General features: G+C 43.9%; 1 protein-coding gene across 1 annotated transcript in view; it reads left to right on the plus strand.

Annotated features, from left to right (window-relative positions):
- The window catches only part of MALRD1 (MAM and LDL receptor class A domain containing 1), a 288505-nt gene that overhangs the window by 190540 nt on the left and 78120 nt on the right, over positions 1-19845 (plus strand). Inside the window, exons 30-31 of the mRNA XM_069959034.1 lie at positions 8083-8211; positions 10638-10787. Coding sequence (XP_069815135.1) covers positions 8083-8211; positions 10638-10787 — 279 coding nt within the window. The remainder of the gene's footprint in view (positions 1-8082; positions 8212-10637; positions 10788-19845) is intronic.

Here is a 19845-nt window from a genome sequence, read left to right on the forward strand (position 1 = left end):
CACAGTGGGAAGGGGATGTCATGCCTAGTCTACTGACACTACAGGCAGCCCAGGGTGGCTGGTCCCAGCGTCTAGCCTCTCCGTGATGCCGGACCAGTTGTGCGGCCCGGCGTTCATGCAAGTTTGGTGGGATTTTTAAACAGGTGTCTGCATGTAGCAATCTCCTGTTCTTGACTTGCCACAACTTCACCAACAATATCCTGGGTTCTTATACTGTTTCCTGACCTCAGTGTTTGACCTCAGTAAGTTTTACTGTTTTTACTGTTTTACTGTTTTGCCCTCTTGGTTCTGACTCTTTCGGTAATCCTCTTTGGAGTCTGATTTGTGACATATACGTACCCGGTTGGTTGTCAGGCAGACTGTTGACTACTTTTCTCTGAAAGCCTCAGCACTTAGCAGTAGAGGGATCAGTTGGGGTTTCCTGGTTAGGGCAGCATATCAAGTAGGTAGACACAAAGGGCCTTGAAGAGAAAACCATACTGTAGAGAGAAATTTAAAGCGCATATACCATCAGATACATCGCTTCAGAATTTTTACTTTAAAGGACTGTCTTCGGCACAGGAAGGCCGGTGGCATGGTCTTTTATTTTAACTGCCGTCCGGTCCCCATGCACAGCATCGATCTATTCCCAAGCACCGGCCCGGCACAGAGCACTGGGGGCAGGACCGCAGGCCCCCATTGTGATGATCTTTCCTCCCCTCTGTGATGCCGCGCCATTAAAGAAGCAGTTCACCCCAAAAAATTTTTGGCCCCCCGGTAGCCGCTGGCATGTATACTCACAGAAGATGATCGATGTCCCGCGGCGTAATTCCGTTCCCATCCCGCAGTGCCGTTCAAATCTGGCGCGTGCTCACTTCCGCTGGCGCTGTGACTCCTCTTCTCTTCCTTGTAATCTGAACGCCTTAAGTCACGCACTTCCATAGAGAATGCATGGAAGCGAGTGACTTCCAGCCTATAATGACAACTCAGAGAAGAGGACTCACAGCGCCGGCGGAAGTGAGCGCCCGCCGGATTTGAACGGCACTGCGGGACCTGAACGGAGCTACGCCGCTGGATATCGATCATCTTCCGTGAGTATACATGCCAGCAAATTTTTTTGGGGGTGAACTGCTTCTTTAAAATCAATAGAGCAGCATCATAGAGGGGGTTTCATCACACTGGGGGGGGGGGGGGGGCTCATGAATAGACCGGCACCGTGCGCAGAACCAGGAGGTGGTTCAAAAAAAGACCATGCCACCAGTATCCCCGCTCCGGTGCTGATCCGTCCATGTAAAGAAACCAAAGCAATGTACCTCATGGTACATTCACTTTAATGTTTTAGTCTGATCACAAAGGGTGAAAATCCGGTGCCTCCGAAGTTCTTCTCCATGTAAAACTTTATCTTTGCTCCATTTCTGTCAATACTGTTTGCTTCTGTACATAATACGAGACCTTGGTGTTTAATATTCTGTATACTTCATGTAAATCAAACTGGATTTGGAAAACACAAGGCTCAGATTTCTAAATGTTCTGCAGTTCAGCCGATCTGACGATGTTCAGCCGCACTACTTGACAGAACATACCGAGCACAGAATGCCAAAAATGTTCCTGATTGATCAATAAGACCAAACAACACGTTTTTATTTGTGTCTGTAGTGCATTTAACTTGACACCGAGCACACACCCCATCGTCTGCTATCTAGCGCCATCCATCATTTTCATCTCAACTTGCCTTGACATGACCTTGTTCTGACAAGACGTCCGCATAGTGGACTGGCAAACAGACCACTTCTTCAGTCTAGACTAAGATGTATATATCACTCAGCGCTGATAACCTTCCTGTATTTTATCGAGAGCTTTTTTTCTTTCCTATTGTCGGAATAAACTGAACAACCTTATGAAATAAGACACCGAGTCTCGAGAGGAAAGGAGTGGAAAAAACTGATATCTAGTTACTTTACTCTTTGACATAAGTTAGAGTAGCGAAACTTAAAGGGGTTATCCAGTGCTACAAAAACATGGCCACTTCCCCCCCCCCTCTCTTGTCTCCAGATTGGGTGGGGTTTCAAACTCAGTTCCATTGAAGTAAATGGAGCTTAATTGCAAACCACACCTGAACTGGAGACAAGAGAGGGGGAAAAGTGGCCCTGTTTTTGTAGCGCTGGGTAACCCCTTTAATTCTCTAAAGAGGCACTTGGGCGCATATAGAAAAGAGATGGGGCCATTCTACTGGTGCTGGATAATAGTCATTTATAAAGAGGTTTTGGCCAATATAAGGAGGACGGAGAGGGCAAGGTCCCCTCCTACAACTTTATAGGCTTCAATGCTTGCAGAGATAGGAAGCTGTATGAGGGTTTATAGACCCAAAATGGCACGGTTGAGAAAAGCCTCTTTCCATGGACATTATAGAAGCAGGGGAGCTTTGGAAGAGATGGAACCAGACAGCCAATGCATCCAATATTTTACTGATTCACAATGAATGGTTACTGATTCTTCTTAATGAAGGGTCTATTTGGTGGGTCTAGTCAACCTTATAATGGTCAGATCTTTTGCATCAAAGAGAGTAACCACTCAAGAGTTTATGAAAAAAACATGGAGTTCTAAAAGTGAATGTACCACTAAGTAGATTGCTTTGTGGTTTTTTACATGAACAGTTGGGGACCGGTGCAGGAATGCCGGTGGCACGGTCCTTTTTTTGAACCACCGCTCTATTCCCACGCACGACGCTGGTCTATTCACGAGCACCAGCCCCCCAGTGCTTCATGCCGGGTTGGTGCTCATGAATACACAGTTGCCGTTTGCGGGAACCAGGCAGTGGTTAAAAAAACACTACGGCACCGGCATCCAGTCTGTTCATGTAAAAAACACAGCGGTGTACCTAATGGTACATTCATTTTAAAGTGATGTTCTAGCAAATATGTTTTTTAGCCTTTCTTTAATAAAGGTATCTAACTTTAATATAACTTAAAGCAATTAAATAAAATGTAGGAAGGTAGGAAGGGGTGGCATGACCACTCTGCTGCCACCAATGGCTGTGTCAGGAACTGTAGGACTGCACCAGCCATAATTCCTGTTTTAGCATTAGAATAGACACCACTCTTGGGTAAGCTGTCTGTGTCAGTAGTGCTACGGCTATGGCATCATGTATCAGAGTGAGTGGTGATTGACAGTTACCCCAGCTTTCTCTGCTACACTGTGCCGCAGCTGCAGCACTGCCGACGCAGACAGCTTCCTCAATGCAATGTCAATGCTAATGCTAATATGTATTATATAGACATCAGAGGAGACTCAGTATCGCTAGATCTCTATGCAGCGGAGCTTCCGATATTTAACTGTGCTGGGACCACCCTGCAGTTCCTGGCACAGCCATTGGTGGCAGCATAGGGGCCATGTGACTCAAATAAAGTTGCATTACAAGATTATGTAACTATATATAAAAAACATTAAAAAAAAAATCACTGGAATTCCCCTTTAAAATAAGAACATCAATCAGATCTCTAAGATATTTTAAAGTAGTAGGCACTGAAGGCCCTTCAACTACAGTCCTTCTCAGAAAAAATGACGGGATATTAGTAGCCTGGCACTGTCAGTAAGCAGATTTACCTATCACCAAACATTTGGCATATCCTAAAGACATGTCAAAACTTTTGATCGGTCTGGGTGCTCTCTAAGAATTTTTAAGCTGGACTCCGAATTATCCCCTTTAAGGTCACAATCCCCATCCATCTATATTACCAGTGCACAGGGAAGTTAATGTTATCGTTTTTACACCAGCCGGCATCCCGCCTATTTTTCCAGGTATTAATCCTGGCTGGTATATACCAAGAATCCTGGTACTAATAATTAAATCTGCGGGGGCACTGATCTAATAAGACAGAGAGACATGCAGAGACGAGCGCCATTAGAAATGATCTGACAGAAGAAGCTTCAGGGAGCAGATAAAGCGCGAGGCAGAGAGAGGCCAGATAACAATTCATCAAGATGAAGTACAACAAATGAAAATGCTTGGTGTGAGAATGAACGGTGATACTGATGAAGACTGAATGTACAGATTCTAGGAATAGTGACGGTGTGTATATATATATATATATATATATATATATATATATATATATTATATAACTCAGCTCATGGAATAAAGAATATATCAGAGCTGCTGGAAAGGAAAGATTTTGGTATAGAGGGCTTTATCGTGGTAAATACTTGTAATCAAAGTATTTTAGGAGTGATACCTTTATGTGGCAACAAAAAATTGTTAGAGCTGTGAGCTTTCGGGATTTAAAAGATCCCTTCGTCAGACAAGTTCACAAATGAATGACATAGGCCGGGTTTACATATGTCCGGCGGTGCGGCGGCGTTTCCCTCCGGCGCAGGAGAAAAGCGCCGGAGGGAAACGCATCTTTGAACTGATCCCATTGTTTTCAATGGGATCGTTCAAAATGTGCGGCGGTGAACTAGTGGCCGCCGCATCGCCGGACCGTCGGTGCGTTAGGACGCATCTTGCAGCGTCCTGGTGGATTGCCACTCCGGTGATGCGGCGCCGCGCCAATTCAATGGAATAGAGCGCCGGATGCCTCGCCGGGCAGGACGCATGTCGTTCGGCTCTGGCATCCGGCGTTCAGGCAAATAGTAGCACAAAATAAACATATATCTCCCCCTGTGTGCTCTCCCCCTCCCCTATAGTCCCCCCTTGGTCCCCCAGTAGTATATCACCCCCCCCCCTGTTTCTCCTCCAGTAGTATATAGCCCCCCTGTTGCCCCCCCAGTAATATTTAGCTTCCCTGTGTGCTCTCCCCCAATTAGTATACAGCATTGCTGTGCGCGCTCCCCCAATAGTATATAGCCCCCCATGTGCGCTCTCCCTCTCCCATATAGCCCCCCTGTGCGCTCTCCCCCTCCCATATAGCCCCCCTGTGCGCTCTCCCCTTGTAGTATATAGCCCCCCTGTGAGCTCCCCCAATTTAGTATATAGCCCCCGTGCGCTCCCCCGCAAATCCCATTGAAAATGACAGGAAAACATACTGGGGAAAAAAATGTCAACTGATGAGCGCAACTTGTGACAACTGATGACAACTGATGACAACTGATGGAAACTGATGGCAACTGATGGTTTTTAATGAAAAGACGGATAGAAAAACTGATCACAACTGATGCATTTTTGGCATCAGTTGTGACATCAGTTGTGGTCAGTTTTTAGGCAAAAAACGCAACTGATGCCAACTTATATATGTAAACCCAGCCTTACAGAAACAGCACAACATTTAAGGGATGTAAGTCATTCATTTGTGAACTTGTCTGACGAAGGGATCTTTTGAATCCTGAAAGCTCACAATTCTAACAATTTTTTGTTGGCCAATAAAGGTATCACTCCTAAAATACTTTGATCACAAGTATTTACCCTGATATGGATTTTTCTGGCTAACATGGTACCATACTATTTTTTTTTACCCAAGATAGAGGTCTAAAAGTGGTTTTGCAGGACTTTTATTATAAGTCTTCAGATAAGGATGACTGCCATGTCCCGGGTTGCTGCAATCGGTGTTGGGCCTGCTGGTGGGTTCTGGTGTTTTGGAGATTACTTGGTGGCCAGGAACGGTAACAGCCAACCCAGACACACAGCAACCACACCTTGGTTAGAACTAAGGTGAGGTGTGAGGTGTAGGTGCAAATGCGGCCACTTTAAACAACTTCAAACTTTACTTAGAAAAGGTCAAAAATAGTAACAATCAGTGTCCAGGTACAGCAAAAATACTCCAACAGATAGAAAGGTGAGTTGATAAAAGAAACTTTAACAGGTGTCAGGGACTGGAAAGGAGGGCCCTTGCCTAATGTCCTATGTACTCTGCCGGGATGTGATTAATTGTCTTGAGAGTATTTGAAGAATATCCTCGTACTCACATATGAATGAGTCCCAGGTATCTCACCTAACTGCCTTCTGCCCTACAGAGTCAGGTTTCCCACCTACTGGGGTAGTACGAGTCCCAGATCTCTTCTCTTGGTGGAGCTGGCTTGTAGAATCCTTCGTACAAAACTGAGCATCTGGTCAGTAGAGAGCGGCTTGATGGCGCTGTGCTCTACTGCAGGTCCAGTCTTGAGTTATCCGTTTCTTTTCTCTAAGGTGGTCGACTGTCCTGTTTTAGCAGTAAAATCCACGGCGTAGGCAAGGGTGAAGACTCCCTTGTCTCCGGTTTAGCTAGTGGTCTTGTTTAGGAACCCATAGTGGTTGGGTAGCTAGCTGCAGGAACAATTATATACATGTCCTTCCTGAAGCCAGGTACTGACTGAATAAAGGGAAGTAGTTACTATAAAGGGAAGTGTGTGTGTGAAGCTAGACCTAGAGATAGCTATAGCTGTGCTGTGAGAGTGTGACATCTAGTGGTTGGAGTAAGGAACAGCAACCTCCTGTCCTATCCAGTGACACTAGAGAGAGACACTTTAACAAGGTGTAAGAATAAAAGAAAAACACTTAATGGGACACTACACAATGACCTAATCTAAAGAGTGCTGCAGCTGTTTAGAACAGTATTAAATCACCATAGAATATCTCTCCTGCTCTTGACAGTTCCTGTCATGGACAAAGGCGACAGTAGAGAGCACTATGTCAGACTGGAAAGAATACACCACTTCCTGCAGGACATACAGCAGCTGATAAATACTTGAAGGCCTGATATTTTTAAATAGTAATTTACAAATCTATATACCAATTCATTTGATTTTTTTTTTCTTTCTTTCTGGAGTTTAAAATTACTTTAAAATTACTGGTATGTTACAAAGTCCATATGATAAACTGCATGCCATGCCTTTGGGTTACACACAACGTCCAGGACTTATTTCATAGCCATTTAGACAACAACTTTAAAGAAATTGCTACAACGGGGAAAGAACGTCTGAGGAGCAGAGAGTTTGACTTTAGAACTCACACAAGTAATAAGCTTATCATTGGGCAAGTGACCCTGCGAGACTCATTTCAATTCACCTTCAGGTTTCTGACTTATAAGTAAATAGTTGAATCTGACTTTACTTGTCCGGAATCTGATGAACAGCTAGAAGACACCTTGCAGGTTCCTTGTATTTTCTGACCTTGTTCTATAAGTGAAAACTAATGAAACCTATGTTGTTGACTGATGCAGGACATATTGAGCTATGATACCCTGCCAGAAACATTTATGTATACTATATATCATAGAGAAGGGATCTATGTGCAACCTCGCAAGACTTTATACACATCTGTAGTAGTTGTAGAAGCTATTGGTCTCCAATGCTGAATCTGGAATATGGGTCTCCGCTAACTATGCGCCATTTTCCATACTGATCATTTGGAATCTTTGAGCCTATTCAGACACCAGGGTCTGGGTGTAACGGCTTCAGACCTTTTAAAGCGACTCTGTACCCACAATCTGCCCCCCACAAACCACTTGTACCTTCGGATAGCTGCTTTTAATCCAAGATCTGTCCTGGGGTCTTTTCGGCAGGTGATGCAGATATTGTCCAAAAAAACAACTTTTAAACTTGCAGCCCTGTGTCAAATTGGCGTGGCCTAGAGTGTGTGTGCCCTAGGCCTGCACCACCTCTCCATCCCACCTCATCATTAGGAATGGCCCTGGCCCTGGGCATCACCTGTGTGCACACAGGTGATGAATAGGAGAAATCCTTCCAGGGGCATTCCTAATGATGAGGAGGGTGGAGGGGGAGGAGGGACAGAGAGCCGGTGTGCACACACTCTAGGCCACGCCAATTTGACACAGGGCTGCAAGTTTAAAAGTTGTTTTTAGAACAATATCTGCATCACCTGCCGAAAGGACCCCAGGACATGCCGCAGCTGTCTTGACACCCTTCTTATCCGTCGCCATTCCATAGTGTGCACATACTCTAAGAGTGAAGGCAGTGATAAGGTTTCATTTCACAGACTTTGGATACACTTCTCCTTTAATTCTTAAATAGAGACAACAAGTGACTAAATGATGTAGTAAACCAGTGCGGATAATGGTAAAGAGATGGCACAATGTTAATGGAAACAATGTGTTACTAAACTTAAATCAACAAATGAAATGGAGCAGACATCGATTCGCCTCTGTATTGATTTTCATGTCTTGTTGGTTGCAGTTGGAGAGGAGCCTGGAAAATGCCTCGAAGATACAGATTTTATATGCAAAAACCGAAAATGTATTGAATCCCACCTAGTATGTGACTACAAGCCTGACTGCGAGGACTCGTCGGATGAAGCTGACTGCAGTACGTACGCTATGGCTTTTCTGCTATCACTGTTAATCTTACATATGTGCTGGAATATTGATCATGTATATGACCTAGATCTGGCCTCCCTAATATACTGTACTGTATCCTGGTACGCTTAAAGGGATTGTCCAAAGCATTTATTTTAAATTTGATAAAAAATAAAAGTATACTCACTTGTTGGTGATCCCTTATCGGATCTATTCCCACAGTGCAGGTCCCTGCTGTCAAGCACTTCCAACTCTACTGCTGACACATAGGGAATCACTGGCATAGGTCACTGGGCTGACAGGGAATTTACTATGTGATGAGTGAGAGGGAAGTGGCAGCGACTGGAACCTTAGGCTGGGTTCACACTGTGTTTTGCAGTCTGTTTTTTGTAAAAAACGGATGAAAAAAAAACGGGTGCATTTTTGTGCATCCATTTTGATCCATTTTTCCATTGACTTCCGTTATCGATCCATTAACGGATCTGGTTTTTTTTTTCCGGACACAAAAATGAGATGGACTACATTTTTGTGTACGTTAAAAAAGTGATTCCCTTTTATGAAAAGAAAAAAAAAAAAAAGATGGATGAACCTACCCTAACGGATCATCCTACCCTAAGGACTTATAAATATAAAATTCCTGCTCCAAGATAAATCTTTAAGGGGAATGTTACCTATTCTGCCAAAGCCAAGCAATGTTCAGCTTCTTCTCTCTTTACACCCTTTTGCCCACAAGTAAACAGCCAGTCTGTTAAAGGGGTATTCCCATAACCTAAACGTTTGATGATGGTGATAAACAATGCAAAAGAAAGCAAATTTGCAAATGATTTGTATTAGCAAAATTACTTTCTTCTAAAGTTTGGCCCCTTTCTCTCCCTGTAGTGTTTAAAGCATAAAAATGGAGGGAAAAAACAACTGTGGTGACCAATGGCAATCCAAACGCACTGAATTGATGAGTATGGCCTTTGGTCACCACAGTTGTTCTTTTTCCATTTTTATGCTTTGCTTTACAAGCCCCTTACTGGGAGCATCCCATTATTAGTACTCCAGCTACCGTGTTTCCCTAAAAATAGGACATTGACATAAAATAAGACACCCCACTACCCTTCCAACTAGCCTAAAGAAAGACATCCCCCCGAAAATAAGGCACCCCCACCCTATACTAAGGCACCCCCTAAAAGTAAGGCCCTGACCCCCAGCTACCAATCTAATCCCCTTGTGGACCTTCACAGATGGTGCTGTGTTGCCGCAAGTTCCACTGCACGCTCCGCCATATATCCCGCCGCATGCCCCACCAAACATCCCACCGCACACTCCACTGCATGCTCCAGGTCCTCTCCTACACCTTGGACCTTGGTGAGTGAGTCGGGGTTGAGAGCCGGGGGCTGAGGAGCCGGGGTTGAGAGCCGGGGGCTACGGTTCTTTTGTGGTTACGGTATCACATGAGGCGCCGCCTCTTGTTTGTTTTTTATCTCTTTCCCTCCCTGTAGTGTTGTCACCTTGTTGCCTATGTTCTGGATCATTGTTCTCCGCTCTGGGAGCAGTGGCTGGCCTTCTCGGCAGCAGTATAGTTTCACTCCCCTGTCTCTCACTGAGCTCACACACATCTCTAGGGCTTGGATTGTCCCTAGAGATATGTGTAAGCTAAGTGGGAGACACAGCAATGCAGAGCTGATTCAGCTTATCACCGCTGCTTCCTGTACTTGCTTCCCCATGGCCGAACCAGGAAGTGAGCAAAGACGCAGCAGCGCCAGATGAATTCTTAAATGATGAGAAAATCCCTTTAAGATTGACAGGCCAAATGTTGCTGGCGATCCCCAAGGGAATTCCCCATAATGCATATACCTTTTAAAACTTATATCTCAGCGCTGGAGCGACAGATTGAAATAAGAGTTATATCTCCTGATTCGGGGTTAGAAGCCATATTGTACACTGCCTTTACTTTAGTCACTTCAAAGTCTATGATTTTTATTGGAGTTTCCCTTTAAAGGTGTTATAAGAAAATTTTTATATAAAAAATAAAAATCTTGATAATAGGCGTCATAAATCAGGTTCGCTTTCTCAAGATCACGGATACATTTCATTTAAAATGTAAATGATCTTATTTACAATTTTCACACTCGGGTGAACGGCGCTGAAGCAAGTACTGATATGAAAAATAGGAATTCCTTTGCGAAATTAAGTAAATGTGTTAAGCCAGGATGAGCTAATCCCTTAATAGACTTATAGGAAATCGTACATGGTTCCAGCAGCAGCAGCAGCAGAAGATGGCGATGCATGAGAGCGGGGTGCGGCGGGCGCTGATGTAAGTAAATTAAGCATTTATCTTGCTGCTTTCATAGTAAAGTGATTTTTGGTGTGAATTACTGAGCACATATTGAGTGAATGTCTCCCATGTGCTGATCCATTATAAGCAGACATTACTTTCTGTATACATAGGTGAGTACATGGACGTTCCCGGCAGCTGCAACTTTGAGCATCCAAAACAAATTGATTATGGATGCGATCTCTCCCAGGACGACACAGATGACTTCAACTGGACTGTACGGGACCGAGTCAACCGGCATCTAAATACCGACCACACCCCAGGCAAGTAGTCATCTACTGTATGGTATTAGGCAACAAAAGCGTTAAAGTTGAGCTGCTATGGTGACCACCATTATGCTTAGCTGTCACCAACTCTCCCATCCTCTTTGGAGAGTGACTTTACACATATGGCCACCTGCAGGAGTTATATTTTTGAATGGTATCATTTCATGTATGAAGGATGCAAGACCGGTTGAACACAGAGACACCCTCTTTCCATGTCTTGTTTAACTGCCTAGATGCCATGGTGGATGTTAACTATAGCATCTAAGAGGTAAATGGCTGGGATTGGAGTTGTTTGTACTGAAAGGGGTACTCCAAAATTTGTGGTGTCACAGAATTATACAGATTTTTAAATTACTTCTAGTTTAAAATCTCAAGTCTTCCAGTACTTATCAGCTGCTGCATGTATTGCAGGAAATGGTGTATTCTTTTCAGTCTGACGCAGAGTTCTCTGTCCCTGTCAGGAACTGTCCAGAGTAGTAGCAAATCCCCATAGAAAACCTCTCCTGCTCTGGACAGTTCCTGACATGGACAGAGGTGGCAGCAGAGAGCACTGTGTCAGACTGGAAAGAATACACCACTTCCTATAGGACATACAGCAGCTGATAAGTACAGGAAGACTTGAGATTTTTTAAATAGAAGTACATTACAAATCTGTAACATTTTCTGACTTCAGTTGATTAAAAAACATATTTTATTTCAGGGGTTCCCCTTTAAAAGTCAGCACCTTTCATATATATCTTCTATATCTACACTGGAAAAATGTGTGTGTGTTGATGTTGGTGGTGTAAGGGGCAGGGGGAGGGGGGGCAGCTTACCCTAAACCTAACCCCAAATCCCTTCCAGGCAGAAAGGTTGTTCTGGTACTTACTCATGATTTCTATACTCTGGTGGACTCAGAATAATGGATGTTATGCTGCTGCTGCCTATTCCTGGCATACAATTAGTTTTCTGACCACTTAATGAATGTTAAAAGAAAGAAAAAAAAGGGAGAACATTGTGTCCTTCTATTTATTCTCTGCATTTGGATCTCCTCCTTGTATCAGACCTTTGGCGCGGAGCTTGTTTGTCCTTGAGAGCTAATTAGGTGGAGACTATTGTAACCACATGACTCGCCTCATAGGGAGCCAGGAGCGTCTATTCCTTCTCCAAGAAGTCAGCCCGGGCCTCACATCTCGGCCTATTCTGCTTCTAGAGGCCAAATAATTGCTTGTTAAGGTGTCAGGTTAATTTCACTACTGCTGCGTACAATCTAGGCCTGCAATGTTAACATGCAAAAAGATCTATATTATAAACTTCCAGTCCTCCATATTACATAACTATTGGACAAGTCTGTAAAAAAGACAGAAGCAACAGCACTGTTATACCGCATATGTATGATCATTAGCATTATATACTGCACTAAGCTATGTTCACACTGGCGTATATGTCTGAGCTTAAAAGAGTATACAAGGGTGGGATAATAATAAAAAAAGAAACTATACTCATCTCCCCTGAGCTGACAGCTGCCATGCCGATGCTGTTGGTCTATGCTTCCTGGTTCCTGGTGATGTTTGGTTCCTATGAAAACTGTCTGTTCAGCCAATCACTGACTGAGACGGGATATCGCTATGACCACTGATTGACTAAGTGGGGCAGAACCTGCAGAGACAAGTCACCAGGAAGTAGTGGGGACAAATAGAGATCAGGAGCATCGGCACGACACCTGTGGGAACTCAGGGGAGATGAGTGGGAGATGTAGTATTATGTTTTCCCCACTAGGTGTCACTACTGTTCTACCCAACTTGTTGCACAGCTGAAGGAGACAAAGGGTTAATTGCTTTATACCGTGAGTTATGTGCTGGCCAATCCCAGGTGCTTGTTCTTTCTGTCCTATCTCTTTTCTCCTCTCTCTCATATACACTTAGCCCCACCACTCACAGGATTTAGTTTTGGCCTCTGTAGGAGGAGTTAGTTCCTGGTGGGAGAAAGTGATGAGTTAGTAGTTTAAGGTTAAAGCAGACGGACGTGGGAGATACTGCTCCATTACAAAGTTTTCCTACTAGACACTAAGATCAGTATGCAGTGCTAAACTCTTTTTAGAGGAGAGAAGCAACGTAGGAACACCCTTGCCCACGCCAGGAACCTCTCTAAAAAAAAGCAGGGCAGTCTCCTGCAGGAAGAGGAACTGACCCCAGTAGGACAAAGCTACCATGCAAAGGTCTACGTATGCTACTGTGCAGCGTGGACGAATGGGAAACCTCAGAAGTCTGCTACACCCAGATAAGCAATGACTGGGGCTCGTATTACCTACTTAGGATGGGTATCCCGCAACTAGAGGACATAAGGCAGTTCAGAGCCGTATTGGCATCCATGAGTATGAGTATCTTCTTATCTCTTCTGTACCTACACCTGTTACGGCAGAGCACAATCACTACTTTGAGCAGGGCTCCTCTGTCAGCTCCTCTCCTCTTCTCTCTCTACAAGGCACCTACTACTTTAAGCACTGGTTCTACCTCACTGTCAGCACTGTATTTATCATGTGTACTGTTCATTTTGAGCTTTTATCCAGTAAAGTATTATATTTTTACTAAATGCATAGGATTCTGATCTACTCTGTAAGCACCTGCACCTACACTCTATCATATACTTGGGTTATTTCCCCTTTCTGTGAGTGGCGGTACCAACAACGCGGGGTGGGTCTGTTACCACTCCAAGTTACTGTGACAAGTGCTCAAGTGACCCAAAATACCCCCGGAGGCTACTGACCATAGGGGCAGACGGCGGCTGAGCTATATCCATCACCTATCTTTTATCTATCTATCTACGCTTGAAAAAGACGGTGGAGGCCGTTGGAACGTTGCACTTTTTTGCTGTGCTGTACCACTATGAAATAAAAGAACATGTTTTTTGCAACTTGCCTGGAGTGCTGTGGGCGATCCTTTGGAGTCTATAGTGGAGGTCTTGGTCAAGACTACCTGCGGGCACCCAAGAATACTTATTACGTAGTGCTGCTCAAAGATACAAAGACTTTATCTATCTGTCAATCTAGCTAACTATCTCTCTATTTCATATTTAGCTATCATCTTTCTGTTATCCATCCATCCATCTATCATCTTTCTTTCTTTCCATCTTCTATATGTATCTATCTACTCATCTACAGTATCTACAGACATGTATACAGAACAAATATAAGGCCATTGTATTTTCTTAAAAATTATTTAAAAGAAAAATAGGGAAAAATAGGAAAACACCATAGTTGCCAGTAAAGAAACATGAAAAGAAAGTAATAGAGACTTCCCACAATGCAGTGCCTTCAGTGTCATCTTATCATCAGGCTAATTGTAAATTGTCCTTCAAAGGATTACCTCTCTTTGAAGTGTAAAGAAGAAAAAACACAAAGGCGGCTGAAGTGATTTCTAATGGAGAAAAATATATTGGATGTATTGATGTTTGCAGTCTATGGATCCGACATGACAAAAATCATTACAGTAGTGGAGTGGATAAATGGTTATTGAATGATTATTCTTTCATTACATTTACAATATGGGCCACACATGCTGGTAGCTGGCTATTAGCTTAATTGTCCGACAGAAGCAGGGGAGATAGATAGATAGATAGGAGATAGATAGATAGATAGATAGATAGATAGATAGATAGATAGATAGATAGGAGATAGATAGATAGATAGATAGATAGATAGATAGATAGATAGATAGATAGATAGGAGATAGATAGATAGATAGATAGATAGATCCTAGCTCCAAATTATTTAAATTCATAGCCTCCTGATACCGGTGCAACTCTGTAATAGGAGCCACAGCTGCAGCAAGTCAATTCCTAAGATGTCTTCCTCCTAGATCTTCCACCATTACCTTTAAGTAGTATTATTATTTAGAAGTGGAAGCATTTAGGAACCATAGCAACTAACACAGCAGAACATGTACAGTTATAGAGCAGGGTCACCGAGTTACAAAAGAAATCACAAATGGAGTGATTGCACAAAATTTTGCAGCTTTTTCCACTAAACCATAGACGTACAGCAATGATAAATTCCCCCCGAGTGCATAAAAGTCACCAATGCTCTGCTGCCTTAATAACTGCACAGACGAAACCTCATCTGGCAGTAACAACAGCCAAAAACTGTTCTAAAAGCGTCATGGCATGGGTGACAATGGCTAAGCAGCTGCATGCAAGCCTTATATCACCAAGCACAGTGCCACAAGGGGGGGTGTAAAGTCACCACTCCTGGACTCTCGAGAAGAGGAGACATGTTCTTTGGAGTGATGGATCACGCTTCTCTATCTGGCGTGGCGTCTGATGGACAGGTCTGGGTGTGATGAACTTTACCTGCCTGACTGCATTGTGCCAGCTGTAGCGTTTGGTGGACAAGGCCCTTTTCTATTCTGGTATGACTGCACCCCGGTGCACTCAGCGAGGTCTGTGGAGGAGGAGTCTGGTGCGAGAGACCCAGAGCCCTGACCTCAACCCCATCTAACACCTTCGGGATGAATGGAGACTTTGAGCCTGGCCTTTGCCCAACATCAGTGTCTGTGTGTAAATGCATCAGCAAGTGGGTCACATGGATAACAAAAATCCAATAATTCAACTGACTTTGGTCATTATCCCTCTTTGAATCTAGACCTGATCCAATGGCCGCTGGGTGTCATCCCAGCTTTAGGTCTTCCCAAATTAGTTTAAAAAAACTTCCACAAAAACTCCTTACCAACCAGAAGGGATCCAATCAAGCGTATCCTTTATTGTCTGAGATCCCACCATTAACTCTTAAGTATAAAATCTCTTATTGTCTTCCATTACAAAGGAGAGAGGAAAAAGATTTTCGCCGAAGTACCCCTTTAACCATTGACTTAAAGGGATACTTCGGTGAAAATCTTTTTCTTTCAAATCAACTGGTTTCAGAAAGATATATAGATTTGTCATTTACTTCTATTTAAAATTCCCAAGTCTACCAGAACTTATCAGCTACAGGAAGTGATGTTTTCTTTTCAGTCGTACACAGTGCTCTCTGCTACCACCTTTGTCCATGTCAGGAACTGTCCAGAGCAGGGGAGGTTTTCTATGGGGGTTTGCTGCTGCTCTGTACAGTTCCTGACATGGACAGAGGTGGTAGCAGAGAACACTGTGTCAGACTGGAAAGAATACACCACTTCCTGCAGAACATACAGAAGCTGATAAGTATGGGAAGGATTACAATTTTTAAACAGAAGTAAGTGACAAATCTTTATAACTTTCTGAAACCAGTTGATTTAAAAGAAAAGGATTTTTACTGTAGTACCCCTTGGTTCTTATGAGATAAAAAAAAATCATTATTATGCTATAAAAGGACAATTAGGAGAATAAAGTAGTAATTAAGAGACAGGCAGTAATAACCATGATAAATAATTTAGGATTCTGGCAGTTGAAGTTCTAATTGTGAGTCAGAAAATACATAGTTATCACTTCAATGGTCATAATTAGTGAGGAAGACGTCCTAATCATGTCATAAGGAGACGATAATTATCAGAGGGAATCGTAATTGTTGGGATGCAAAGACAAAACTTTCCAAGTGTGAATGTGATGTTGTATGTGGGATATTCCATTATTCTGCAGTCACCTCATGCCCAGTTTATATCCGCATTGCCGTTTCCATTATAAACAGCAAACAAGATGTAGTGTTGGGTCTATTGCACCAGTAGTGCCTGACTGACCCCATTGACTTATAATAGGGTGCACTGGTTCTGATGAAGGGTCTATCACCTTGTGGGTTCAAAACAGCTGACACTGTTAGATAGCTAGTAGGGTAATGAGATATATAGTGCCTTTCATTTATCCCTCTGTCCTTCCAGAACAGTGAAGTATAACATATCCTCGCCCCTCCTCCATCGCTAAACCTGCTTGATAGCCAACTCCCTCTAATTCTCACACCTGTGCTCAATTTGTATGCTAAGTGAGGTTAGGAAGCAGGGCTCAGCGCTGGAAACTGACTGATAACGAAGCTGGGTCAGGGATGGGAGGGGGAGCAAAGAGGTATTAACACCATCTGCATTTCAGGAGCTCAGGAATGCATCTTTATGGAAGCACAGACAAATATATGGAACATACCATTTGTCTCCTTGACTTAACAGCCATCAAACAGTGTCAGTAGTTTGGAACCTGAATTGAAGAAGACATGACACTGGAAAACAGACATTGCACCTAAAAACCCAACCCCAGTTCATTTAGATTCTAGACCCCCTGTTAGGAACTGGTGACACCAGACACACAGAGACAGTGAGCCCTAAGCTCAGCCCCGCCCACTGTCCTCTACCTACTTGCCACTATCCGCCCTAAGATGGCGGCGAGCAACTGGGCGGCAGTCCCTGCACTGGCTAGGTGGAACACAAATACAAAACAGACAGACAAACACAATGCAATCAAAGTCAACAGTCCGGTTCAGCAACAGCGGGCAGCGAAGTACAAAGCAACAGGCAAGAGAAAAGTCCAGATACAGGTACAAGGTTCAGGGCAGGCAGCAAACAAGGATAGTCCAAGCAGAGAAAGCCAAGGGTCAAACACAGAGAGAGATACCATACAAGCTGAGCAGGAATTTAGAACTGCAATAACCAGCAAGGAGTGCTGGAGCTGAATACAATTTATGCAGGATCAGGGACTCAGTCCAGCAGCAGATTGGACCAGCCCCTGATCCTCTACACAGCTCACCTGCACAGCAGCAGGGTTAACCCTGAAGCTGCCAGGCAGCAGCGAGCAAGACGGGTGGGGCTGAACAACCCTATGTTCACCTGTGTTCAGACAGGACTAAGGAAACTGCAAAGAAACCTCAACTCAGCGCCTTCTCGGCCGCACAGCCCAATCCAAGAAGTGGCAAGACACAGTCCTGACAGTACCCCCCCTCTTATGAGGGGACTCAGGACCCTCACTCAAAGGAACCGGCTTAGAGAGATTGCGAGCATGAAACTGGTGAATGAGACGGGAGGCGTGAATATCTTTGCTTGCCACCCAAGTTCGCTCCTCTGGGCCGAATCCCTTCAAATGGATGAGGTATTGGACAGAGTTCTGCACCCGGCGAGAGTCCAGAATTTTTTCTACCTCAAACTCAAGATCCCCCTGAGTAACCAGAGGAGCAGGAGGAGTAGATGGCAACACCGGAGTAACGTACATTTTCAATAAAGATTTATGAAACACATTATGAATGCGCATGGTTTTTGGCAGTTGCAACCTGAAAGATACAGGGTTAATGATTTGAGTGATGCCATATGGACCAATGTACTTAGGTGCAAGCTTTCCAGACGGTACCTTGAGTTTCAGATTCTTAGTGGAAAGCCACACCTTGTCCCCCACCTGATATTCTGGGCCAGGTATGCGTCTTTTGTTGGATTGTTTTTTGGATACCTCCTGGGCTTTAAACAAGCTCCTAAGAGCTTGAGCCCAGACTGTGCACAGTCTTCTATAGGTAGCTTCAGCTAATGGATTAACAGATTCCGGACCATGGACAGATGAATATCTCGGATTAAAACCATAGTTACAGAAAAATGGTGACATTTTAATGGAACTGTTTTCCCTATTATTTAGAGCAAATTCAGCTAGAGACAAATACTCCTTCCATTTGTCCTGGACACTGGAAACAAAGCATCTGAGAAATTGCTCCAGAGATTGGTTAACCCTTTCAGTCTGCCCATTAGTCTGAGGATGAAAGGCAGATGAGAATGACAAAGAAATCCCCAACCGTCCACAGAACTCCCTCCAGAACTTAGAAACAAATTGCACTCCTCTGTCAGATACAATATTTTCAGGAACCCCATGTAATCGTAGAATGTGATTGATGAACAAAGATGCAAGTGTACGAGCATTAGGAAGTTTCTTTAGAGGGATAAGATGACACATCTTAGAGAATCTATCTATAACAACCCAGATAACAGTTTTTCCTTTTGATGGAGGCAAATCAGTGATAAAGTCCATTGAGATGTGGGTCCAAGGTCTCTCAGGCAAAGGAAGAGGATGCAGAAGACCTTCAGGTAATCTGCGAGGGACCTTGGACCGGGCACAGACTTCACAAGCCTCCACAAACACTTTAACATCTCTAGACCATGATGGCCACCAGTAATGACATGAAAGCAGATATTTTGTGCCAGCAATGCCAGGGTGACCCGCTAAGACTGAACTATGGGTTTCTTCAAGAACTCTGAGTCAAAGGTTAAGGGGAACAAAGAGTTTACCCTCGGGGTTGTTCCTGGGAGCTAGGGACTGTGAGTTTACTACCTGAGCCGCAAGGTCAGGTTGGAGGGTGGTGACGACCACTCCTGGTGCTAAAATATTCTCAGGTTCTTCCCTGGGGGCATTGCTGGCATCAAAACTGCGAGACAGAGCATCAGCTTGGACATTCTTAGAACCAGGACGGAAAGTAATTTCAAAATGAAAACGAGTAAAAAATAACGCCCACCTAGCCTGTCGAGGAGTAAGGCGCTTAGCTTTGTCAAGGTATAAGAGGTTCTTGTGATCAGTTAAAACCTTGATTTTGTGTTTTGCCCCCTCAAGGAAATGTCTCCACTCTTCAAAGGCCCATTTAATGGCCAATAACTCTCTATTTCCAATATCGTAATTACACTCAGCTGGGGAGAATTTCCTTGAGAAGTAGGCGACTGGCCTGAGATTAGTGAGTGTCTCAGGACCCTGTGAGAGGACCGCTCCAACCCCCACCTCTGAAGCATCCACCTCAATAACAAATGGTTGTGCTAGGTCTGGCTGGATAAGTACTGGGGACTCAGAAAAACATTTCTTTAACTGTTCAAATGCCTGTACCGATTCGGGACTCCAGTTCTCCAGATCTGCCCCTTTTCTGGTCAAATCAGTCAATGGCTTGGCAATGACAGAGAAACCTTTAATAAATTTTCTGTAGTAATTAGCAAACCCCAGAAATCGTTGCAGGGCTTTGAGATTAGTAGGCCATTCCCAATTTTCAATTGCTGCAACTTTTAGGGGGTCCATACATAATGAGTTAGGAGTGATAATGTAGCCCAGAAAAGTGACTTCCTGGATCCCGAACTGGCATTTGGACAGTTTAGCATACAGATGATTTAGTCGA

Source organism: Dendropsophus ebraccatus, chromosome 2 (assembly GCF_027789765.1).
Source record: "Dendropsophus ebraccatus isolate aDenEbr1 chromosome 2, aDenEbr1.pat, whole genome shotgun sequence".
NCBI lineage: Eukaryota > Metazoa > Chordata > Amphibia > Anura > Hylidae > Dendropsophus > Dendropsophus ebraccatus.